Here is a 26,843-nt window from a genome sequence, read left to right as displayed (position 1 = left end):
TCCTTTTATTTGGGAAAAAAAGATGCATGTGTTGAATGACCAGCTTTTTGCATGATCAAGTCTCCTTTGCATAATCATTTTAGTCAATGACACCAAGTTAAACAACTTTTGATGTACTAAAATATTTGCAAAATGAATCTTATAATAACAACAGCATGTTTACATGTTAAAAACAGAAAGTGTCTAGTAGCTCGGAAACAATATAAAATTTATTATCGTTCATTTCATTAGTCCATGCATAAAGTAACATATTTATAAAGCGTGTTTAATTGTACTGGTAGACCACTTTTAATAGAATTTTGAGTTTATTTTGAGTGAACAAAAGTGACTCATTTAATTGGCAGGTAAAATCTCTGTTTTGTAATAAAATAGTTATAAATAATAAAATAGTTTCTCTTGTACCTCGTATGCAACAGGTAAAAGAACGTGGAAGAAAGCAGCCAGATAGTCGCTGTTGGTCATTCCCACCTGCAGAAAACAAGCACAGCACTGAAAGCATGGGGTAAAAGATTGACATTCTGTTTCTAGTGAGAATGATTGATCAAAATCGCCATGCACCGCAGGTTAAAGTTATATTTGCCTTGTTCCAGGGGAGGTTAATGTTAAATCCGGATCCTTTTCCTTTCCCTACGCTGCTGTAGTCTGACTCTGGGAGATTGGGCCAAAAGCTCTGGTGTTCATAGCGATGCCAGGAGAAATAAAGCACACTGTGAGAAAAGAGAAACCAGTTAGGGGATACGTAATCCTATGGGAATGAGAAAATAAGATAAATTACAATGAGAAACAAAATCTTTTTCTTTTCTTTATATGTTATATAAAAAGTAAAATAACTGGAAATACTCAGACCCTTAATATTTTTTATTATTTATTATTATACAGTTACTTGATTCTTATAATTATTTTGAATCCTTTAATTATTAATTTATTCTATTTATATTATTATTTATTAAACTATATATTTATTTAAGTAAGTTCTATTACTATTTGTTAAAGATCGGAATGCTCTAAACTGTTAAAAAAAATTAATAAAACAAGAAATAAAAATAAAAGAGAATCCAATTAAAAACCAATACATAATTAAAGAATGCATCATTACTACAAGTGCAGGGAAAGACATGGATATATATTCATTCATTAATTTTCATAAAGGCTTAGTCCCTTTATTAATCAGGGGTCGCCACAGTGGAATGAACCGCCAACATATCCAGCCCTTCTAGCTGCAACCCTTCACACTCATACACTATGGACAATATAGATTACCAATTCGCCTGTACCACACCTTTGGACTGGGGGAGCACCCGGTGGAAACCCTAGCGAACATGGGGAGAACAAGCAAACTCCACACAGAAATGCCAACTCACCCAGCCAAGGCTCGAACCAGCGACCTTCTTGCTGTAAGGCGATCATGCAACCCACTGCACCACCGGGACGCCCATGGATATTCATTCATTTACTTTTCGACTTAGTCCCTTTATTAATCTGGGGTCGCCACAGCGGAATGAACCACTAACTTATCCAGCACGTTTTTACGCAGCAGATGCCCTTCCAGCCGAAACCCATCTCTGGGAAACATCCACACACACTCATTCACACTCATACATTACGGACAATTTAGCCTACCCAATTCACCTGTACCGCATGTCTTTGGTCTGTGGGGGAAACCGGAGCACCCGGAGGAAACCCACGCGAACGCAGGGAGAACATGCAAACTCCACACAGAAACGCCAAGGATATATATATATCAATTCAAAATATGAACATCAAACTGTGAATGCCTTTGAAATTTAAATATATAAAATCGAGCCACATTTCAGATTATAATAAAATGTGAGTTATATTTCTGGAAAAATAAAAAATAAAATAAATAGATAAGAAATAAAATGAAGTATTCTTTAGAAGTTATTTTTGCAGTTTTGTTTTAAATTATTAACATATAACTATTGAACATTAAAAAAAACATGTACAGTAAATGTTTAAAAAAGACAATTAGAAGAAATAATGTATGATTTAATTATAAACATTACATTTACAATTCAGACTGCATAATGTTCATTATAACCGTGCATTTCATTTTATCAAACAGTACTAATATGTATTATAATAACATATAAACAATGCTGTATTTACTCATTACCATGTATGCTGATTATTTTGAATAATAAATAATATTAAAAATATATTAAATATATCTCTCACCTTGGATCCTCCTCGAAGCAGTACTGGATCCCCTGTCCATGATGGACGTCCCAGTCCACAATCAAAATCCTGGAAGAAAAAAATCACAAGCTTAAGCATATTATAACGACAGATGGTGAATAATGAGTAGCATCATTATTAATTGAGTATTTTAAGTGTAAATGAGCGTTTGTTTTACAGCAGTGCAGGAATTCACACTTGTTCACCTGTTCAGGTTGTAGTTTTTCTTGGCATAAAGAGCAGCGATGGCCACGTTATTGAACACACAGAAACCGTTGGCAGCAGAGCGCTGGCTGTGGTGTCCTGGAGGCCTGAGGGTGGAAAGAACTAGAATGAATAAGTGAAAACTACAGATTATCTTTTATTTTGTTTTTGATTATTATTGTGACCAATCAAAATGCAGATTTGATCTGAAGAGTCGAATAGCATATATGAAGATGTGATGATTATTTATTACCATCGATTTTTTTTAATGATGTTGTTGAATATATTTTTCAAGAAAATGTCAATTTATTGTATAAATATTATTTCAAATGTACAAAGTATTCAATTTTAATTACTAATAACATTAAGGTAACACTTTACAATAAGGTTCATTAGTTAATGCATTTACTAACATGAACTAAACATGAACAACACATGTACAGCATTTATTAATCATAACTGAACATTTACTAATGCATTATTAACATCCAAGTCCATGCTTGTTAACATTAGTTAATGCACCGTGAGTTAACATGAACTAACAATGAACTACTGTATTTTCATTAACTAACGATAACTAATATGAACAAATACTGTAGTAAATGTATTGTTTATTGTTTGTTCATGTTGGTAAATGCATTAATTAACAATAACTAATGAACCTTATTGTAAAATGTGACCAATATTAAAAACAACAGCTAAAACAATAAGTTAAAAATATCATTAAAATATAATGTTACATTTAATTAAATATGATTAATATTTAATATCAACAATTATTTATATATATATATATATATATATATATATATATATATATATATATATATATATATATATATATATATATATATATATATATATATATATAAAATAATGATTTAAATTATTATAAATAAAATGCAATGTATACATTTAAGCATTAAATATAGATTATTCAGTTAAATATAAAAAATAAATAAATTAAATAAATAAAACATTCAACTTAAATTCTATTAAATATTCAGAAAATATTGATCAGTTATGACAAATGTTATTTTATTTTAGTTTAAGACAAAGCGGTAGCCCTGTCTCAAACACCCACAATTCTAGCAGCAAATAACATTTACATTACTAAATCAATATTCAACATTTAAATCTACAAATATTCAACATTTACATTTAGAGAAGTGACTGCTCTTTTGTTAGAGTCTGGTGATGAAATAATCACACTTTTACTTCAGGTTACCCATGAACGAGGCAACTTGCAGGGCATTTATTTAATATATAAATATTGCTCTTTTGCTTGTGCTCACCTGACCAGCGCCATGCCGTTTCTGACCTCTCTCTTCATGACACTGTCCACCAGCTGCAGAGTTGCTCCCGCCGCCAGCTTCGCACAGTGATAAATGTTCTGCAGGAGTATTTCAATACACATACTGAAATAGTTCACATGCGTTTCATTTGATCTGATTACTGCTACTGCCACAGTAAAATGGCGACAGATTTTAGGTTAAACGAGTGCTTTTTACATGGATCAAAAAAGTTAAAGGTCATAAGCAGGAAATGCAAATGAAGCTTTATTTTTCGGTGAAGTTTTTTTGATGGGTAGATCTTGCCTTTCAGCAAGGCCGAGGTTAAAGGCCTTCGGTTATAAAAGCTTAAGTGGCTCCGTACATGAACATAATCTGGATTTCTACAGTACCTGGTGAAAATAGACATCATTGTATTTCTTGGAAAACGCCATCAGCTCCTCTACGTTCATGCCTGGCGTCTGTTTGACCGCCTCCAGGTACTCCTCACTGCATTCAACATGAAAAATTCTGAACCAAAGATTCTTCGTACAGGAATGGAAATGTGGTGTGATTCTGGGTCACTAACCTGTGTGCGAGTAAAATCTCCTGCTCTGTGGCCTGGCGGACGGGCACCGCTTTACACCTCTGGGCCAAACCATGTGTCCTGAGCGCTTCATAGGACACGGTCAACCGCTCAGGCACCTCAATCTCACATGCTGGACTAACAGAGCAACAGGACATAAATATAGGGCTCTATGTTGACGATCCATACGCAAAGTGCAAAGCGCAGGGCACAAATGTAAATGGGGCGTGTTGGAATCCACTTTTGCTAATTTAAGGACGGGAAAATCCGCTTTGCGCTGTGGCGCATGGTCTAAAAGAGCTGAGCCTATTTTCTTCATGAGTTATGAGTGTTTTGAGAATAAACCAATAAGAGTCTCATCTCCCATTTCCTTAAAGAGTCAGTTGCGTCGCGCCATAAGCGCATTCGCTATTTACATGGCGCACTTTGTAAGTGGAAAAACTGAGCGTTTCACTAGCGAGTAAACAGTTAAACAGCATCTACAGCGCGAAAATGAGAGATAAATGATCGAGAGATTTCACTTTCGCTCTCGTGGATAGGGAAATCTTGTACGCTCAGACATCAATTAGCCAATAAATAATTAATTTTTGCTTGTTAAGCTCAAAGATTTGCTTCAAAACTATTTCTAAATTCAGTTCTAATTTCCAGCAAACGAATAAATGAACAATAATAACGAAGAGTGCTCAAAAAACGGAGTTATATCCTGATACAAATCTAAGCTTGTTTTAATAAAACAAATATAAATATGCATATAATAAATAATACTGCTAATAATAATAGCATTATACAAAGCAAATTGTCACGGACAAACTAAAAAGCCCCCCGAGATGAAAAGGCATGAAAGTATGGTTTTTATATTTATGTAGGCTAGAAAATAATATGTTTGTAATATTTTAATCCTTTATATTTATATCCTTAATATTTTAATTCTTTTTCATCTCTAAAGATATTTGCGTATTGCTCTACATCTTGTGTGTATTAAGCAGTGTGTAAGCTATAACTAACGCGCTCTGCACTGGACATTAGACTGGCTGGCTTTGTTTTGGTCCATTGAAAAATTCATTATAGTTTCTCAAAATAGCAATGCGCCAGTCATGCGCCTCAACACGCCTCCCTTTTTAGATCAGAACGCGCACATTTGAACGCAAATGCATTTGCTATTTAAACAGCGTGGCACAAAACGTCAAAACGACTCTTGCGCAAAGCTGAAACTAGCAAACAACTATTGCGTTGCGCCTTGCGCAGCATTGCGCCGGGTGTATGATAGGGCTCATAGTGTTTATTTTTATGCATTAAAAACGATTTTGACAGAATAAAAATATGCAAAGCACTTGATATGTTATTTGTAGTCAAATATCTGCTTACTAAGAGAAAGAGAGAGTTTTTAAATTATTGCCATATCAGCGTCTCTGGCTGTTTCATGGCAAAAGCTTTTTTTATATAATATAAAACAATAAAACGACAATAAATATAACAATAAAAAGACATCATAAGCAATAAATAATATACAAGATAAAAAAATCTAAAACAGTTTATTAAGGTTTACTTTTTAGGCATTTTTTTGAAGGATTCACATTTAAAAATATTTCCTCTGAAGTATCCCCTGATAAAAGAAAACAAAACAATGCCATAACGTAATGTCTGATTACATTAATAACAGGGCATTCCAAAAGTATATCTGCTGACTGTCTATAAATCAATAAAGCAACTAAATTATGCAAATATAGTCAAATATTTACAGTTTTATCATTGACTTGAAAGGGCAATTATTAACACTGAAGCACCGAATAGCAACAACAACACTAATAACAGTAATATGTTTGAATAAATACAAAATATTACATTTTTATACAACATTTAATACATTATTAAAACTGAATATTATAGTTTAATACTATTCATTGTAAATTATTCATATTATTAGTACTATTTACCGTATTAATAATGCATGAAAGAGGTTGAAAATGTAATATTTTTCCTTTTAATCAAACATTATTGTTAAGAACATCAAAAATTCAGAACTATTAGTGTTAATTGTTAATTTTATTAATGTGTATTATTATAAATTATAATTAATTTAAAAGTATTAACCTCAAATGGCATTACATAAGAAATAGTGAAAATAAACTAATAATAATTGAATGTATTATTCAATTAAGAACATTTATAAGTTAATATATACGATAATACATATAGACCAGGGATGTCAAACTCAATTCCTGGAAGGCCGCAGCCTTGCACAGTTTAGTTCCAACCCTGCTCCAACACAATTACCTGTAGGTTTCAAACAAGCCTGAAGAACTCAATTAGTTTGATCAGGTGAGTTTAATAGAGTTGGATAGAGTCCCTACAGGAATTGAGTTTGACATCCCTGATATAGACCATTTCAATGTGGTGATGTTATTGGCCGATGAACATTTCTTGCTTGCTGTCAAACTATTTCATAACTGTAACAAGAGGCAATTTAAGCATCTCTTGACGTTAAAACAGCAGTCATAACATTATTTATCAATATGTGGACCTTTTTGGATTCTTGGAAGCTATGGAAATTAAAAATGTAATACAGGAAACAAATTAGGACCATTGTTATTGTTTACATCCCTCAAAATGGTGTGTAGGTAATACACAGTACAACTAACAACACATAATTAAATGTATTTATAAATAAATATTACTTAGTAATACAATTAAATAGGTTCTGGTTAAAATTATTGTCCTTGTTTTAGTTACCAATAAAAACAATATATATTTTTAAAATAAACAGTTTTGATTTTATCATTGAATATACACACTGCAGACATCAACAATCTTTCTATTTAATTATTATCTAAGAGAGAATTACAAACTACACCTTTAGTATCAGAAATCAATCATTACAAAACTTATGAAATCTGATAATGACATTTAATTGAAATATATGAAACTAAAACACTATAAAACTTTTCAGATATTCCCATTTAACTCAATTGCGTTAGGAAATATACATAACATGCATATCAAAGTTCATAACGTTATCAAAAGTTTGTTTTTATTTTACTTTTATACACATAAAATCATACAAAAAGTCACCTTATTCATTTACCATGTATTTTTGCACATTGTGAAGTATATCGTCATAATATTATATCTAAATCATTCATATTTTATCACGAGACTTTTGTAAATGATTGACTTACTCTGTCCAGAGGAGTTTATAACGGCTCATCTCCTCGTCAAAGATCAGCGCGCTTCCTGATGCCATTTTAACACTCTTTGTTTGACGCCTATGAAATAAACAACAAAGCAATACCTGTAAAATATATTTAGTCACTGAAGCGAAAGAAGCTGGTTCAAAAGTGTCGTGTTTTTTTTTTTGGTTCTTTTTCTTCGCTTGATAACAAACATGGTAAGCTTCTGCATTACTGCCCACTAGCGGAGGATTCGATGGTTTCAACATGGCGATGTCACTGGCCTATGAACATTTCCTGCTTGCTGTAGAACTACTTTATAACTGTTACAAGCCAACTCAACCAAACCTTAACGTTAAAACAGCTCTCATAACATTATTTATCAATACGTGGACCTTTTTTGATTTTGGATTGCTATGGAAATTAAAAATGTAAAACAGGAAATACGTTAGGGACCATTGTTATTATTGTTTACATCCCTTAAAAATAATCTAAGAGACGGGCTAATGTTATAATTAAAAGGCGAGTTTACCCATAATTAACATTTACTCATTATTTATTTACTCAAGTGGTTCCAAAGCTTCATGAGTTTCAAAATACAGAAAACGTTATTTTGAAAAATATTGGTAACCATTGACTTCCAAAACAAGTAAATGATGAGTGAATAATAACAGATTTTCAGTTTGGGGTGAACTATCTATCCCGTTAAACATGGTGATTAAATACCCACAAAAAACAATAAAGAACCTCTTCTTGAAGTTAGTCGAAACGTTTCTGCACAACATACCTTTTGGTAGAGCCCAAAAATTTAAATTTGTTATTATTATTATTTTAAAGCACAAATTAAGTTAATAAAATTTGTATATCACATATTTTTTAATATAACCTAAATTAAGTTTAATAGCAAGATTTATTATTATTATTTAATACAGTATTTAAAAGACAGTCTTTTGTTGCCATATAAATAATATAAAATAAAATAAAAACACTCTTAGAGGGTTGGACTAGTAAATAATAAAGACAAGCTTAGAAATAATTTTCCAAAAGTTTTAATAAAGTTAGACAGACAGAAAGACAGACAGACATTTATCAATTTATTAATTAATTGCCTATAAATGTTTTGAACATAAGACAGACAGACAGACAGACAGACAGATAGACAGACAAACACAGACAGACAAACAGACACAGACAGATGGGATGTACACATATACAGATTTACATATGGTGATTTATAAAGTAATTAATGTAATTGCTTCATATACATTTTCATTAGCAAACTCTTTGGCTTTGACCCAAATATTAGTTTTACAGTTGGGGGTTAGAAAAAATTAAGGAAAGCTGTAGGGCACGCTTGTTAATAGCATTTACAAACTATATATACAGCGCTCAGCATTTATAAGCACACCCCTCACAAATCTCTCTTTTAAATTAAGATTTTTATTAGGAAGCTATACACTATTAGATTTGAGCATAAACATTAGATTAGGGATCTAACAAAATAACTAAAAATAACGGTCCAAGAACTAGTACAGCCAAATGTATGTGTCATAGAAAAATATTAAATACAAATTTAAAAAGGAGGAAAAAATCAAGAGAAGCGAAAAATTTAATTTTATAGGTTTTTTTTGTAATATTTTTTCTTGAATTTAATTGTGTTATCTTTCAATTTCTAATATATATATTATATATATATATATTCTAATATATATATATATTTTTTTATAAATCTATTTTATTCAAATGCACTAAAATACATAGCTTATATTCATAGAGAATATATAGAAATATTCATTTTTTAAAATGGGGTGTACTCAATTATGCTAAGAACTGTATATATATATATATATATATATATATATATATATATATATATATATATATATATATATATATTAGTAGAATATGTGTATATTTGGCATTCATATGGCACCGTATGCAGAAACAGTGATGTCTTCAGATCCCCAGAGTGTCTTTGGTGACCTCACATCCAAAAAGGACATTACCCAGACACACACACTGAGACAGATCGCCCACTGAAACACACACACACGTTATTTTAACATGATTCTCTTCATCATCTCTGAATGAATGTGCTCTAGAATAGAGATCTGACCTTTCTGAGAGGCGATCCATGCCGCTGCCTTCTGGGCCACAAACTGCCACTCCACCTGCTGCCCTTTTCTCCAGCCGTACAACCAGATCAGAGCCAGGAGAGTGGCCCACACTGACCCATCCACCTGTGCACAAACCATCATCTGAAGCTGGACACCACCAGCACTGCATTACAGTTGTTTTGTCACATGTCTCACCTGTGCTGGTTTCTGATTGGTCAACTCATCCTTCGTCTTCCCAAAGACAGCAGCCAATGCAGCGTCCAGTTCCCAGCAGCCCGAGGTCTTCTGGAGGGAAACCAGCGGGAGTAACAGGTCCTGCTGAAGCTCAGGAGCAGCTGGATCAGGACTTGATAGCACAGGCATTTCACCCACTAAAATAGATAGATGCGGAGTGTAAAATGTGTTTATGATGCACAAGAATGATGCAGTTTCTAACCCTGTGCACATTGGATGCGTACTTTTTTTTATTACAAGCTTTTTCTCACTTGAATTATCCAGTAGTTTTGACATATTACCATTGTGGCCATCTCATGCTGTGTGTGTGAGTGGATGTGCCTTGTATTTGTAACATTGTGGGGACCAAATGTGTGTAAGTTAAAATGTAGCCTAGTTGTGACTTAAAGGGACACTACATTACAACTTACACAATACTGAATATTTTTGTGTTGCACCACTGAATTTAAACATAATGCCACGTTCCAACTAAATATTTATGGCAGCCTCCCCTCTTGTATAATGGTAGAAAATAGATGAAGGCGAGATTCGTTTATATTGAAGAGCTCACGATAATAATGAAGAATGATCTCCTTCTACTGACAGTCTTATTTTCCTCCCAAATCTTAACATTTTTCGGATTGTGAATTTAATTTTACTTCAGCGTTTTGTATTTATTGTATCTGTAACGGAGGCCAGCTAGTAGGTGCTGTGCAGGTAAACCTCACTCCTCTGACCTCTAGCGTGCTCTAGCGACAGCCACTTGAGGCTATGGTCTTTAGCCTCCTTGTTAGAGCAAACGACTCCTATACGGAAGGTCGCCGGTTCGATACCAGCTCGGAGCGGGTTTGGTGGTGTTGGACCGGTGGGGTTACATTGGTGCCGTGACCCGGATGTGAGTGAAGTTTAGGGGGGGTGAGTGTAACGGAGGCCAGCTAGTAGGTGCTGTGCAGGTAAACCTCAGTAGGACCGGCGGGGTTACATATCCACCAGTTAAAAAGGAGAATTTTTTCACGATTGAGTTCTTCCCTGTTTTTTTTTTCTTTTATGTGTAGAATATAGACCTTTTTCTTGGAACGCAAAATTACCTATTATGCTTTGCGTGTATGCGCAAGGAGAATGCTAAGAACTTCCGGTCGGCAGCTGATGCATGTAAACAGTCATATTTGGACAGCTTTGAAACGATAGTTTTAATTTATTTTACCAGCTTTTATCCTCTTTGAACTAATACTGTTGTCCATCAGCACCATCTCCTGGACTGATCATTTAAAAATGCGATCTAATAGGATGGAAAACAGCTGCTGTGTGGCGTTTTTCCCTCGTTGTCAGACGGCATCTTCTGCAGTTTAAATGAAGCCTCGTCATCGCTAAAGTCAACATTTTCTCTTTATTTCAAATATATAACCAGACCAAACAAATGTAGTTCACCAAAATGTTTGACACACACACGTAGCCTGTACTGTGCCACTGACACACTGATTTAATAACTGTGACAACGTGAAAATATAGGCTAGTGTCATTTCGAAATGACAGAAAAACACAAACCGTGGTAAAACAACACATGAAATGAAACATAAACAGCTCGCGATTAGAATGAACAGCAAATCAGCCAGACAGACTTTTATTGGTCATTTTTGTAAATTGCATGACTTACATATCTGTTAAGTTTCATGCTAATAATCCGGTTTGCTCTATAATGCAGCAAAGTATTGCATGTGTGTGTGTGTGTGTGTGTGTGTGTGTGTGTGTGTGTGTGTATTGAAGAGCTGCTGAGCTAACAGCTGACAGGCCGGGAACACACACACACACTGTATTTCTGACGGCAGACACGTGAACTAGGAGAACGTTTTTCTCGTATTACTAACAGGCTTGAACCACATCTGACAGATTAAAACGGCTTTAACAGACACATTTCTAAGTTGTGTGTCACAAAAACACTCTGTAATATATTAAAAACGCTATTGAAACCCATTTTCGGAGTGCAAACAAAGAGCTTAGAATGACCAAGAGGCGACACTCAATAGAACGTTCCGTTGCAACAGCAGCGCCCAGCAACAGCCCCAGATTCCGCCATTTTGAAGTGAAAGTGATCGGCCGTCCATTGGATCTCATTACTTACGCGATGGCAAGCAGCTGCTTTGTTTTTTATTTATTTATTCAAAAAGCGCATTAAAGTTGAGATACAACCTGAAAGACGCCAATACAACACTTATTATCACGAACATCAGCACTTTTAATAGTTTATTTTACAGACTTATAATATGCTGTTGTTCTATTGGAGTTTTCATTCCAAAATGGCCGCCGCGCCCTCTAGTGGCTGTTTTCCAAATTACACCAGAGTGTCGCCTCTTGGTCATTCTAAGCTCCTTGGCGCAAATTACCAGTTGTAAACGCTGTAAACGGAAGTTTTTAGCATTCTACCGGAAGACGCTGGTCGCTATGGCGCCCTCCATGCAGCAGCCATGAAAAAGGTCTATATCAAGATCAAAATCAAGTTTAATGTTTTGATAATTTCATGTGTATAGGTATATGCGTCATCTATTAAAGCCTACTGACTGACTGTAATGTAATGTACTATAAAACTATCATTTGCCATTTCATTATCATAGAACAGTTTTATGTAGATGCATTAGTTGCGGGATTTTAAAGCAGTTTAACTATTTAAATGCTTTTTATTGGATATTACGTCATTCAATGCGACTATTTGTGACTTTACGGAGAGCTTATGAGCTACTTACTTCGGTTTGCCCAAAAACAAGTGGTGCAACCGAAGTGAGAACAAGTGTTGTTACAACCCAGATAGCATGTGGGCCACTTTAGGCAGTTATGCGGCACTGTAGTATTCATTTCAATGAATTCATTTTGTCTGGGTCAGAGGAATACCACAGTGCCGCATAACTGCCTGAAGTGGCCCACATTCGTATGCTATCTGGGTTGTAACAAAACTTCGAATTACATTTTAAATTTGTGGCATTTGATCACAGTTACTAAAGTCAATCTGAGTGCCTTACTTGCATTACAAGTATAGTTTTTAGAAGAAAAAGAGTTTTTTTAAAACACGTTTTCTGCTGCAAAGACCGTTAATAAGCACGCGCCTTTAAAGGGTCACGAAACACCAAAACACATTATTTGAGCTGTTGACAGTCATATATGTGTCCCACACTGCTAAAAACACTATTAGGACACCTATATTTCATTAAAAAGTGTAAATTGGTTGTTTTTGCGTTATTTCAAGCAAATTCGTACTTCCGGTTTGAAACGAATTTTTGAAGCTGCGTCACGGTCATGACATAATAGCGAGTATTCCAGCGTGCAGACTGGACGTCTGTGCCAGAGTGTGTCTTATTACGTCTTACAGTGTGATGCATTAATGCGTGAGTAAGGCTTAGTTCAAACCAATCAGCGCGCTCTATTGTGCAACTTCATTAATATTCATTAGTGTCACAGTGTTTTCATGACAGAGACGCCACGTTGTGTTGGCAAAACAAGCGTGAAGTGTTGCTTTTATAGTTTGCTGCAGTTAAGTTTTGTTTTCATTTTCTCTCTGTGAGAGCGCAGCTAGCATCACGTGTGGATTAACAGTGTATGCAACGCTCGACAACAATAACTTACGTGTCTAAGGAGGTTTATTGTTTACCTGAGAGCTGTTCTCATCTCCAAACGCTGAGATCTGGATTCGCTTGTAGTCTCCTCTTCATAATGACGCGGCTCTAGTTACTGGTGATTGTCCTGTCTCTACAGATTTGGTAAGTGAGCGACCACTGCTCTTTGTTTATTCAGTTTGCTCGTATCAAACTAAGTTAACTATTGCACCGAGTCACCGAGTGTAAACACGTTAGCATCACAACCAAACTTTAACCTCGTGTAGGGTTTTTACCGCATTTAGTGACCGGAATAACACACGCGGCTTCCTGACGCTACCTGCCGTGTGCATCTAAGTTTCCGGGAAATGCAGAGGTTTTTTTTCTCTCATTCGCCGTGCGGTATCAAACATTGCATGAAAAATACACGCTTAGAGCAGCTCCTCGAATCAAAAATCTTGTTTGTTGTGAGGGGCATGAATGAATTCCTGAATGAAAGAGCCAAACTGCAGTTAAAGTCCAACATTTAATAATTTGGCAAATAATTCGACTACAGATGTCCATGTAGGTTAAACACCATCACTTTCTCCTGTGGGTGTGTATTTTGACTCTGAAACTCGCGCGTGCCCAAATAGACACTCCCACACCCTCCCACTTTAGTTCCTCCGACACTCCCCCCTAAACAGAGCTGGACACGCCCACTTTTCTGACTTTTTCCAAAGTAGAGGTGTGAAAACACCCTGCTGAAACGAGGGGGTTTCATGGCCCTTTAAATTGCTGGAGAACGCCAGCAAATTAACAATGGTTGGTGACGAGAGTGCTTGCTTCTTCAAGTGGAAATACAGACATCGCTTTACTTTGCTGTGAAATTAAGTCTAAGTGCAGTCTCTAAAGTACTTTTGACTGCTTTTAACTCGACAAGCTAGTTGTTCAAGCACTTAAACAGAAAGCATTCTACAATAACACTCGTCACCAAGGAGGACACCGGTGCCTAAACTTCAGAATGTTTCCTGTAAGGGTTGAGTTTAGGGGTAGAGTTGGGTGAAACGGTCACAAAAAAGTCTGTACAGTATAAAAATGGGAAGAGCCCATAAAACATGATAACCAAACAGATGTATTTGTGTACAGTAGGGGTGCTCAATCCTGTTCCTGGAGAGCCACCTTTCTGCAGATTTCAGTTGCTACCCATATCAAACTCACCTGAACCAATTAATTAGGACCTGACACCACATGATAATTACAGGCAGGTGTGTTTGATATGGGCAGCAACTGAAATCTACAGGAAGGTAGATCTCCAGGAACAGGACTGAGCACCCCTGGTGTACAGTTTATGTAGGTGTATGTGTGCGTGTACCGTAATTCTGGCTTTGAGAGTTTGTCTCTCCACATTGGACAGTTGCAGTCTTAACATCACGACTGAAGAAATTCTGAACTTCTGCAAAGAACAATTATAATCATTACTCGAGAGGCAACACTGTATTTGTGCTCCACATTAAGTGACGCTGTGTATTCATTGTGTTACTTGTCATAAATCCAATCTTCTGCTCAGGTGCAGTAGCTGAAAAAAAAAGAGAAATACTCTTTATAAAACAAAGATTACTACAGCAACAGGCAGCTCATTTATATGGCTTCTAGGCTTGCTTTTCCTTCACGATCTCTAAAATGTGTTTTAAAATAATTTTTAGGCATTCAGTGTTAAATGTAATGAATTCTCCATCTAGCTGACTCACGTTTATGGTGTCTGAAAATCAGACGTTCAAACCAGTTCTGAGATCTGGGAGCGAGGTGATATGACATTTCTTGTACTTCCAAAACAAAAGCAGAAAAAAATATTACACACAAAATTATATTGTATTTTCTAATATTATTTGTTTATAAAGTCTAAATTATGACTTGTTCTATCAGTTTATCTCTGGTAATTCACCACAATTGACTCTTCGCTAAGCCACACCCAAAAACCGCCACCCACCAATCGTGGCTTAGCAACCGTAGCTACGCGCAGGAGCTCTGTTTCGCTTTCGAGCGAGGGAAACAGGCCAAAGCGTTGTGCATATGGACTGTGCAAATCTGACACCCGCTATCCTAAAAGTTTGGACAGGGTGGTGGAATTTTTTCCCTTTTCAAAACCAAAAACCCAAGAGGAGAAATGCAAGCTCTGTGAGAGGCGCTAAGGGAGCGGAGTTAAGTTGGTTTTGTTTTGATATTCCTGACACATTCAGTGATAGACGACAGCAATCACTCACACACCTCTTACCCTGAACAGATCTAAACTGTGTTTCCTACAAAAATACAAAGCAGGTTATGTCTGTTTACCAGCTGTCTTTTTCTTTTTTTTTCACTTGATATTATGAGCAATGCTCTGTTTAAGCTTCTGCCATAGTAACTTAGTCATACTAATAGCGAATAGGTCATAATGACATGAGTTAGTGACCCCGGAAAATACAAATCTGCTAATCTGTTGCTTACTGAACTTCATATTTCCATCTATTTCAAGCTATGAAGATTTGAAATTACAAATCAACAGAACAAAACACAGATATAATCACACACCGAGCACTTGGGATCAATATACTTTACCAGCAGCTGTTTTTTATTCATTATAAAGAGGATACAAACATACTGACAGTTATAGGTAACTTACTGTACATTGTTATGGGTCAATGATGCTAATATTTAGCACAAATCCATTAGTTTCCCCTTTTTGGCTGTTCTTTCTATGAATGAATGTAAAAGCCCTGTCCATGCGTGTTTCCTTGTCGGTTGGTAACGCTATATGTCATTGCACAACATTTAATCTATCAGGCTTTTTGGCTAAAAATAGAGAAATAATGGTTTATTTTGTTATTATTAGATTATTTTTATATTTCACCTCTCCTGCTGAGCATGAGCTAAGCTGTTGTATGGTTAGCGGCTAGGCTAAGCTAGCTTCAATCTTGATTGAATTATTCTCTAATCGGTTGCATATTATGTCGTGAATATACCCCTGTAATTCATACTGCAGTCCTTCCCTGCTGAAAAATCCAGCTTAAACCAGCCTAGGCTGGTTGGCTGGTTGGCTGGTTTTAGCTGGTCGACCAGACTGGTTTTAGAGGGGTTTTGGCCACTTCCAGGCTGGTTTCCAGCCATTTCCAGCCTGGTTTTAGCTGGTTAGGCTGGAAGATGACCAGCTACAACCAGCTTGACCAGCCTAGCCAAGTGGGAGTCCAGCCAAAACCAGCTATATCCAGCTTAAACCAGGCTGGTCAAGCTGGTTTTAGCTGGATTTGGCTGGTCATTTTCCAGCCTGACCAGCTAAGACCAGGCTGGAAATGGCTGGAAACCAGCCTGGAAATGGCCAAAACCCCTCTAAAACCAGCCTGGTCAACCAGCTGAAACCAGCCAACCAGCCTAGGCTGGTTTAAGCTGGATTTTTCAGCAGGGTTTTTTGTCTGGCTTTCTCAGATATCTCACCTGTTCGCCAAAAATGACTAATTATATCCCAGTAAATGTCTGACACCGGCGCATACACATTGTAAAAGCTGTGCCAGGTGAAAAAGCTTGACAGGCGTAGCAACAGTAACTAAGGAGGGCGGGGCTTAGTGAAGGGTCAATTATCACAGCAAATGCAAAATTAAGTATTTGAGCAAGAAGATTGCATTAAAGAGATGCAAGAATAATGCAAATTACACAGAGCACTTAGATTCAACTGTTTGTCTTACTACATTCTGGAGCCACCATGTAACCTCCCTCAATCAAATCTGAAAAACATTTGTAGTTTATGAAGTGAACACTTTGAATGTAAACATCTTGCACGTCATCATTTTGCCAAGTACGATGCCATCCTGGATTAGCATTTATGTTAAACCTGGAACATTATTCCTGTTGGAAAATTTAATCCATACTTATTCCCTACCCCTAAACCCAACCAAAACTGTAAACTATTCCCATAATCATAGGGGAATAATAGTTGAATAACAATCATGTAGAAGTGCATAAACCTAACCGTAGGCCTAAACTTAACATAAATGGTACACGTATCCCTTAATTCTGATTGGCTGATTGGAATGTTGCTCCAGGATCAACATTGATGTTAATCCAGGAACATGTCCTACTTGGTGAAATCTGGTTGGCGTCATACAGTGGAATAACAGAAAAAGCTGTTCATATTCACATTAGGCAAGCTCACATTCACACAAATACACTGACAAAGGTTTATAGGTTATATTCTGGTTAATGGCAAATGTCTAGCTGTGTTGATCTGCTTATGCTATAATAACAGATAACAAATAACAAGACCCATTGTTTTTTTTACCTTGTATCTGCACACTTGATACTTGCAAACCTGAAAAAGATTTAATTTCACCTCTGAATTATATGAACACATCATAAGTAGGTTTGGAAAGTTAAAACCATGCACTGCAAATCAAGAACTGATACCGATTTTTCTGAATGCATCGCAATTCTCTTCTAAATCAATTCTGAGTTTAGTTGTTGACAGTAGATGGTGCTATATGTTTTACAAACAGCCACACTCTGCTTGCCTACAATTCTTCATACCAATTGAACCCAAAATAATCATTAAATCAATTAGGAAAGGTTGAGGAGCGCCATCTGCTGTTAAAAACTAGTCTAGAGCGCTGTCTGCTGTTAAAAACTAGCCTAGAGCACTGTCTGCTGTTAAAACCTAGCCTAAAGCACTATCTGCTGTTAAAAACTAGCCTAGAGCATCATCAGTTGTTAGCCTAGAGTGCCGTCTTTTGTTAAAAACTAGTCTAGAACGCCGTCTGCTGTTAGCCTAAAGTATTGTCTGTTGCTAAAAACTAGTCTAGAGCGCTGTCTGCTGTTAAAAACTAGCCTAGAGCGCCGTCTGCTGTTAAAAACTAGCCTAGAGCGCCGTCTGCTGTTAAAAACTAGCCTAGAGTGTTGTCTGCTGTTAAAAACTAGCCTAGAGTGTTGTCTGCTGTTAAAAACTAGCCTAAAGCGCTGTCTGCTGTTAAAAACTAGCCTAGAGCGCCGTCTGCTGTTAAAAACTAGCCTAAAGCGCTGTCTGCTGTTAAAAACTAGCCTAGAGCACTGTCTGCTGTTAAAAACTAGCCTAAAGCACTATCTGCTGTTAAAAACTAGCCTAGAGCATCATCAGTTGTTAGCCTAGAGTGCCGTCTTTTGTTAAAAACTAGTCTAGAACGCCGTCTGCTGTTAGCCTAAAGTATTGTCTGTTGCTAAAAACTAGTCTAGAGCGCTGTCTGCTGTTAAAAACTAGCCTAGAGCGCCGTCTGCTGTTAAAAACTAGCCTAGAGCGCCGTCTGCTGTTAAAAACTAGCCTAGAGTGTTGTCTGCTGTTAAAAACTAGCCTAGAGTGTTGTCTGCTGTTAAAAACTAGCCTAGAGTGTTGTCTGCTGTTAAAAACTAGCCTAGAGTGCTGTCTGTTGTTAAAAACTAGCCTTAAGCGCTGTCTGCTGTTAAAAACTAGCCTAGAGCATCATCAGTTGTTAGCCTAGAGTGCCGTCTTTTGTTAAAAACTAGTCTAGAACGCCGTCTGCTGTTAGTCTAGAGTATTGTCTGTTGCTAAAAACTAGTCTAGAGCGCTGTCTGCTGTTGAAAAAAACTAGCCTAGAGCACCGTCTGCTGTTAAAAACTAGCCTAAAGCGCTGTCTGCTGTTAAAAACTAGCCTAGAGCGCCGTCTGCTGTTAAAAACTAGCCTAAAGCGCTGTCTGCTGTTAAAAACTAGCCTAGAGTGCGGTCTGTTGTTAAAAACTAGCCTAAAGCGCTGTCTGCTGTTAAGAACTAGCCTAGAGCATCATCAGCTGTTAGCTTAGAGTGCCGTCTTTTGCTAAAAAATAGTCTAGAGCGCTGTCTGCTGTTAAAAACTAGCCAAGAGAGCTGTCTATTGTTAAAAACTAGTCCAGTAGCGCCATCTGCTTTTAAAAACTAGTCTAGAGTGCAGTCTGCTGTTAAAAACTTGCTTAGAGCACTGTCTGCTGTTAAAAACTAGCCTAGAGTGCCGTCTTTTGTTAAAAACTAGCCTAGAACACTGTGTGCAGTTAAAAACTAGCCTACAGTGTTGTCTGCAGTTAAAAACTAGCTTAGAGTGCTGTCTGATGTTAAAAACTAGCCTAAAGCATTATTTGCTGTTAGCCTAGAGTGCTGTCTGTTGTTAAAAACTAGTCTAAAGCAGTGGTTCTCAAAGTGGGGGTCGGGACCCCTTGAGGGGTCGCAGAACAATGAAGGGGGGTCGCCTGGTGATTTCCAAAAATCTACTTATTATTATTAGGCCATAAGACTTACCATATTTTATCCATAACCAACTGAAGAGAAAAATACAGTCGTTTATAGTTACTATAGTAGCTTATTTACTAGTTCTATTGGATTGCGACCCCTGGGGTAATTACATTATATTAAAGACAATAGCGTCAGATGCAGCAGATTGATTTTATAACACCAGGTTAAACTTTCTGGCCCATTTACAGCACTCACATACAAAAAAAAAAATTAAACGAAGAATAGAGTTTGGTCTATTGGTGTGTGTGTGTGTGCGCCATTGCATGCAAGTTTTCTGTATTTATAACCACCTCAGAGGATATTGGGGGTCGCGAGTCACTGGTATTGTTATTTTAGGGGTGGCGTGCTGAAAAGTTTGGGAACCCCTGGTCTAAAGCACCATCTGCTTTTAAAAACTAGTCTAGAGCATCATCTGCTGTTCAAAACTAGCCTAGAGCGCCATCTGTTATTAGCCTAGAGTACCGTCTGTTGCTAAAAACTAGTCTAGAGCACTGTCTGCTGTTAAAAACTAGCCTAGAGCGCCGTCTGCTGTTAAAAACTAGCCTAAAGCACTGTCTGCTGTTAAAAACTAGCCTAAAGCACTGTCTGCTATTAAAAACTAGACTAAAGCACTGTCTGCTGTTAAAAACTAGTCTAGAGAGCTGTCTGCTGTTAGCCTAGAGCATCGTCTGCTGTTAAAAACTAACCTAGAGCGCTGTCCGCTTTTAAAAACCAGAAAGAACTCTGTCGCAGTTAAAAACTAAAAATCTATCAAAAATAAACATATCAGTAAAATGTCATTCATGCAAACACAAGCAGAGCACTAACCGCATGTCGGCACTCTTCTCTGCTGCAGGGGTCCTTTCACAGTCTGTTTGGTGTCTTTATTAATGCCAATGAAGGCTGTATGAACACTGCTCACTCCTGCCTGAACACTGAGCTCCACTATACTGTTCCTGATACCTTCAAAATCTCCATCACATGACCTCTCTTTCTGCTCCAGAGAATGGATCAGGGTTCGAGCCGCCAGCTGATGGATGACCAACCTGCGGAAAAAGTGGGAAAAACTATAAAACACTTAGAATGTTACTATGCCTAGCTCAAATATGTCATCTGCTACAAAAAAAAAAAGAATAAAATCCGATTAACAGTAGGGGCGGCACGGTGGCACAGTGGGTAGTGCTCTCGCCTCACAGCAAGAAAGTCGCTAGTTAGCATCTTGGCTGGGTCAGTTGGCATTTTTGTGTGGAGTTTGCATGTTCTCCAAGTGTTGGCGTGGGTTTCCGCCGGGTGCTCCGGTTTCCAAACACATGCGCTATAGGTGAAGTGTGAACGTGAGAGTGTATGGGTGTTTCTCAGCACTGGGTTGCAGCTGGAAGGACATCCGCTGTGTAAATATGCTGGATGAGTTGTTGGTTAATTCTGCTACTGAAGTAAAAGAAAGTGTTTGTCTATTTTATCTTTAAATAAACCAAATAAATTGAGTTACTTGAATTAATTCACAAAGTACTTGGTTAGGGAGATGAGAAATTGACTTTTGTTGTTAGTGTTTACATGTGTGTTTGTGTGTTTTACCCTGTTTCCTCAGTTGGTTTGATGCAGAAGTGCAGCTGGTTTGTCACTTGTTGATCTTTAAGACTGTATTTGACTGTCACTGATCCCTCAGAGCCGCCTGAACTCTGTTAGAGAAGAATTAGCTAAGTTCTAAGAGTCACTAGTTTACTTAAAAGAAACACATTAAATCCTCTCACCTTTCCTTTAAGTTGGGCATAAATGAGAGTCCTTTGACCCTGGAAGAGCACATCAATGGGTGGAGAAACTGTTTCAGCAGTAACACGCTCTGGAAGTGTCCAATCCACAGAGATATTCGACACAGCGGGGTGAAGAGCAAACCTGAGGGACTCCATCACCTGATACAGTTGGACGAGAAAGAGACATTGAGTCATGTGACTAGGAATCATCAGTGTCTGTGAAGTCCAGTGGAGAGCTTTACTTTGGGCTGCATGCGCTCGCTGCCTGTGATGAACTGAGCATGACCTGATCCTTCTCTGGCCAATCCTGTGATGAGGGCGGTACTCGCACCTTCACCAATCCCGAATGAGAAACACCTGGAGACACAAGAAACACTGTTACTGTTAGCCATGAAGATCTGAATGATCAAACCCAGCAGAACTTTACCTGTGAGAGTGAGCATGACTTTTCACCAGATCCAGCACCTCTTTAGTGTTTTCTACTTCTCCATCAGTGAAGATGAACAGCTGAAGACAGAAAAACATCAGATTCACAAGTCATGTTTATACTTTTACACCAATATCAATGAGTAGTTGAGGTGCTGAACCTGTCTGGGGTGTTCAGGGATGCAGGGCTGACTGTAGATGTGTGCTAGAGGCTGTAAAATCTCTGTGCCGCCCATGTCTGCTCGCATTTCCTTTACTTTTTTAAGAGCCTGATCCATTTTGTCCTGGTTGTACTCGACACTTTTACTGCAAAGACAGAAAGATCTCCTCGGCATCGCTGACACTTTTCAAAAGAGAAAATCTGAATATCTATAAAAGATATTGACACGGTACATGAAGGAGGAGCTAAATGCAAAAGTTCAGGGGGTTTTGACAACAAAAACAAAACACACATAGAACAATGCAGATATGGATACTATAAAGATCTAGATACTGACGTGAAGAAAGACTCAAAACGAGAGCCAAATCCATAGATGTTGAAGTAGCATCCCATGGGCAGACTCTTCAACAGTAAGAGCAGAGTGTCCTGCAGAGAGACGTGAACAGAAATTTCAGTGTCTCTGTCTAAATGAACGCCAACAGAAACAAAAGGGAATACTAATCTTTAAATCTCACCTTTGCACTTTCAATACATTTCTGTGCTCCTATTCCACGATGCATCATGCAGTCCATACTGCCTGATCTGTCCATCACAAAAACAAACTCGCCTTGATTTTTCAGTGATGACATCATTTCCTCTGGGAACTCTGGGTACAAACTTATCATGACAACTGGATCCTTCATTAGAGAGCCTGAATCAACAGGAAGAGAGCGAAAATTTGATCACAAAACCCCATAATTCCAGATTTCTGTGCAGCTCTTACCTGACGGTGCAGTGGCCACTCCTGCCTCCACTACAGCAGAGGGCTGATGGGTGTCCTGATAGTACAGGAACAGCTCAACATCTCTATCAAACATGTGACCGGGACTCAGATTCACCTACACACATAATAAAGACACAAGGATAAACCTGCACTGTTCACACATCCACATAAACACATCAAGACACTTGTGCAACATGAAAATAAAAGCGTCAGATAACGTGAATAGAGAAGTAAATCGAGATTTTTAAAAAGCCGGGTATATGCATTAAATATAACAAACAAACTATAGATAAGTATAGACAAATATAACAACAAAACAAAATACAACGGTCGCTGGTTCGAGCCTCGGCTGGGTCAGTTGGCGTTTCTGTGTGGAGTTTGCATGTTCTCCCTGCCTTCAGGGAGCTCCTCCGGGTGCTCCGGTTTCCCCACAGTCCAAAGGCATGTGGTACAGGTGAATTAGGTAAGCTAAATTGTCCGTAGTGTATGAGTGTGTATGGATGTTTCCCAGAAATGGGTTGCAGCTGGAAGGGCATCCGCTGCGTAAAAACATATGCTGGATAAGTTAGCGGTTCTATCCGCTGTGGCGACCTCAGATTAATAAAGGGACTACGCCGAAAAGAAAATGAAGGATTAAATAAAAAATCAGAGTTTTAGTTTTTCTGTGGAGTCTAACAGTACTCGAGTACAGAAACTGAATGATCAAATCTAAAGTAACTGCACTGTCTACACTGTATTTATCAAATAGAGGTCATTTTAAAGCTACAAACTTTATCACACAACATTCAGATGAGACGTTTAACCGAGATCCTGACTCTCAGTGGTTATTAGAAATCCTCGTAAAGCAGTGGTGTTTAAACTTAGTCCTGGAGGGCTTGTGTCCTGATTTTTTAGTTCCAACCCCAATTAAACACACCTAAACCAGTTGATCGAGCTCTTTCTAGGTATACTAGGCTTCCAGGCAGGTGTGTTGCAGGAAGTTGGAGCTAAACTATGTAGGACAGTTTGGACACCCCTGTTGTAAAGAGTAGGGGTGTAACCCCCGAGTCCTGGCCAAATTCCCTCCATTGGCCCTTACCCATCACAGCCTCCCAATCATCCCCATCCACTAAATTGGCTCTATCACCGTCTCTCCTCTCCACCTATAGCTGGTGTGTGGTGAGCGCACTGGCGCCGTTGTCCTGTGGCTGCTGTCGCATCATTCAAATCGATGCTGCCAGGGTTGTGTGGAGAGACCCATCTCATGATTGTGAAGCACTTTGGGTGTCCATACAAGATAAATGCACTATATAATACACACATTACATGACATTATTGGCACTACACTTTAACATGTGTAAATGTGTCAACTATGACCCCTATTTGATATTGGACATCCTCAAATGAGACTATTTACCTTTAGATGTTTAGCAAACACTTCTATTAAAGAGGCTTTAAATGAAGAAGGGATTATGTGATTCGTTATAAAGACTATAATATACTCCCTTCAAGTGCTACTCATACAAGTTAGAGGCCATGGTGCTTCACTGGAAAAGGGTAGTTTGCCATCTCCAGGTTGTAGGAAAGGCCTTCCTCCAGGTAGGGGAGTTCAAGTATCTTGGGGTTTTGGTCACGAGTGAGGAAAGGATGAAACGTGAGATTGACAGGTGGATTGGTGCAGCGGCAGCAGTAATGCGGTCGATGTACCGGTCCGTTGTAGTAAAGAAGGAGCTGAGCCGAAAGGCAAAGCTCTCGATTTACCGGTCAATCTACGTTCCTTCTCTCACCTACGGTCATGAGCATTGGGTCATGACCAAAAGGACAAGATCTCGGATACAAGTGGCCAAAATGAGTTTCCTTGAAAGGGTGGCAGGGCGCACCCTTATAGACAGGGTGAGGAGCTTTGTCACCCGGGAGGAGCTCAGAGTAGAGCCGCTGCTCCTCCACATCGAGGGAAGTCAGCTGAGGTGGCTCGGGCATCTGTTTCAGATAGCTCCTGGACGCCTACCTAGGGAGGTGTTCCAGGTATGTCTCACCGAGAGGAGGCCTCGGGGAAGACCCAGGACACACTGGAGGGACTATGTCTCTCGGCTGGCCTAGGAACACCTCAGGATCCCCCGGAGGAGCTGGAGGAAGTGTCTGGGGAGAGGAAAGTCTAGAGTTCTCTCTTAAGACTGCTGCCCCTGCGACCTGGCCCCAGAAACATGAATAAAAATGAAATTAAATAAAGCTAGAGTTTATTTATTTTAAGTGCTCACAGAAAAATAAACAATACCAGGATCTGCAGTCCGTATAGGATCGGGGAGATCTTTACACCAGCAAGGAACAGTTAAAGACATGGTTCTGGAAATTGCAAATGTGCACACTGTGATCTTGATGGTGAAGTGATATACTGTACAGCCCTACACAGTACCGTAGCCTGAGTGTGATCAGAGCGGAGGAACACGAGAGGATCCAGAGTGCAGTTGGACTCTAGTTTGGAGATGGGCTTTGGAGAGCTCACGTGGACACTGAGAGTCAGAGAGTAGGGAACTGCTCCACATACTGATGAAATCTCTGACACTATACCAGCATCTGAACCTGACACACACACACACACACACACTTCGTTAGAAACACTTCTCTCTGCTAATAAAGAGTGTGTCCACTGCTGCTGTAGTACCTGCTGGTGTGTATCTGGGGTTGAGAACAGCTGGCAGACAGAAGCGCAGTGATTGGTCGGCCTGCACAGCGAGCTCAGTAATGTAGATGATGGTGACGGCAGCGTTCTGACCCGGCAACAGACACCCGACACTCAGTTTGAACACATCAGGACTCTCTGCGCTCTCTTCCAACATAAATGCCTGCTGTCCTGAACTCACAGCATCATCATACTGATCCCTCGCCTGAAACACACAGTTTAGTTTGAGCCAAACAGTACAAATATATGTAAAGCACCAACCTACAAGTTAATATCTGGACTCACTGTCTCTTTGTCTTGAAGCTCTGCCACAATCTCCTGCTCTCCGATCTTGGCACTAAAGTGGCAGACAGCAGCATCAGCAGGCAGAGGAAAGACGAACAAGGCCTCCAGGGGGCGCTGCTCCTCATTCACATACTGCAGAGTGGAGGAGACTGAGGCGACATGGTCCTGAACCCGAACCTCCACTGAGATGCTCTTCAGAGGAACTGACACAAATACAGCACAACATCTCAAATACTGCAAAACATCACACATACAGCTGAATAACATCATAAATACAGCTTAATAACCACAAATACTGCAAAACATCACAAATACAGCTGAATAACATCATAAATACAGCTGAATAACATCATAAATTCAGCTAAATAACTAACAACAAACACAGAAAACAGCATTACAAATAAAGCAAAACGACATCATATTCACAAACACTGGAGAATAACATCACAAATACAGCAAAATAACATATCAAATACTGTCAACATTATTAACTAAAAAAATGAGGTTTGTCTGGTAAAGTCTAAAAGGATACAGCGGCGCCGGATACGTCAATATTGTATGATTTTGGTGATGTACAGTAAGTTACAATGATTCATATTTTTATATTAACGTTACGGTTAGGGATTGGATTAGGATTGCTAACACGTTAAAATACAATTTAATTGATAATTAAATAAATAATAAAAATATCCCTCGTTATAATAACTGTTTTACATCAATATGAGGTATGGGCTGGGTGCAGGCTAAACGTTAACAAAAATACAATTAATGCGTAATTTAATAAGCAATGTAATTAATTTTCGGTCGCAGCTGTATCCCTTTTAGCAACAACCGCGTTTTCTTAGTTGACCGTTAAAAACGACTTTTCAAACACGTACATTTTGATAAATACCGCGACCATCCTTTCAGTCTAAAAATATTTTCACACATCATGTGTAAAAAATAAAGATGTACAACACAATAATTATTTCAATGTAACAGTAACAGTAAATAAATGAATTCATACCTGGCTCGTTTTTCTCCGTCACAAGACCGCAGCTCATCATCATGACGCTCGAGGTTTAGTTCAGATCAAAAGTGAAAGTGAAAGCACAGCTTTATCTGCTTTTCATCCACACACACTCTTGTACTTGTTGGTGCTGAAGCTGATGCTTTCCGAAAGTCGCTGAATCACCGATGAGTCAGAAGAGCGCGGGAGCGTAATGACGTAATGTCTCATTAATATT

At 38.2% G+C, this 26,843-nt stretch overlaps 2 protein-coding genes across 3 annotated transcripts in view; both read right to left on the bottom strand.

Annotated features, from left to right (window-relative positions):
* Nucleotides 1–7,682, bottom strand: part of hdac10 (histone deacetylase 10) — an 18,066-nt gene extending 10,384 nt beyond the window's left edge. Inside the window, exons 1-9 of one of the 2 annotated variants that reach the window (XM_087310453.1) lie at nt 7,640–7,682; nt 7,434–7,520; nt 4,261–4,395; nt 4,085–4,181; nt 3,696–3,793; nt 2,403–2,507; nt 2,197–2,265; nt 581–707; nt 403–468 (exon numbers count right to left, since the gene is read on the bottom strand). In XM_087310453.1, the coding sequence (XP_087166579.1) occupies nt 403–468; nt 581–707; nt 2,197–2,265; nt 2,403–2,507; nt 3,696–3,793; nt 4,085–4,181; nt 4,261–4,395; nt 7,434–7,520; nt 7,640–7,656 (801 nt within the window). In that variant the 5' untranslated portion in view covers nt 7,657–7,682. 2 annotated transcript variants of the gene reach the window in all.
* Nucleotides 7,434–26,843, bottom strand: LOC147830761 (von Willebrand factor A domain-containing protein 5A-like). The gene is made up of 22 exons (XM_087311421.1): nt 26,624–26,843; nt 25,618–25,820; nt 25,315–25,537; nt 25,066–25,232; nt 22,674–22,788; nt 22,426–22,601; nt 22,248–22,336; nt 21,912–22,056; nt 21,752–21,831; nt 21,567–21,681; nt 21,325–21,483; nt 21,149–21,252; nt 20,402–20,619; nt 17,627–17,656; nt 17,034–17,072; nt 15,066–15,140; nt 14,858–14,893; nt 14,690–14,770; nt 9,737–9,912; nt 9,541–9,664; nt 9,358–9,460; nt 7,434–7,520 (listed from the first exon to the last, which is right to left on the bottom strand). Exons 1-21 carry the CDS (start codon nt 26,664–26,666, stop codon nt 9,381–9,383), a joined length of 2,478 nt encoding a protein of 825 aa, XP_087167547.1. The 5' UTR covers nt 26,667–26,843; the 3' UTR covers nt 7,434–7,520; nt 9,358–9,380.

This window comes from Danio rerio, chromosome 25 (assembly GCF_052040795.2).
Source record: "Danio rerio strain M-AB ecotype USA chromosome 25, GRCz13ab, whole genome shotgun sequence".
NCBI lineage: Eukaryota > Metazoa > Chordata > Actinopteri > Cypriniformes > Danionidae > Danio > Danio rerio.
This window is presented reverse-complemented; position numbering and strand designations above follow the sequence as displayed.

Coding starts and splice junctions, on each gene's coding strand:
- LOC147830761 (XM_087311421.1), bottom strand. CDS start 26,666: ATGATGATGAGCTGCGGTCTTGTGACGGAGAAAAACGAGCCAG. Junction 25,233..25,314: donor CCCCAGATACACACCAGCAG/GTACTACAGCAG, acceptor TGTGTGTGTCAG/GTTCAGATGCTGGTATAGTG. Junction 22,789..25,065: donor CTGATCACACTCAGGCTACG/GTACTGTGTAGG, acceptor TTATGTGTGTAG/GTGAATCTGAGTCCCGGTCA.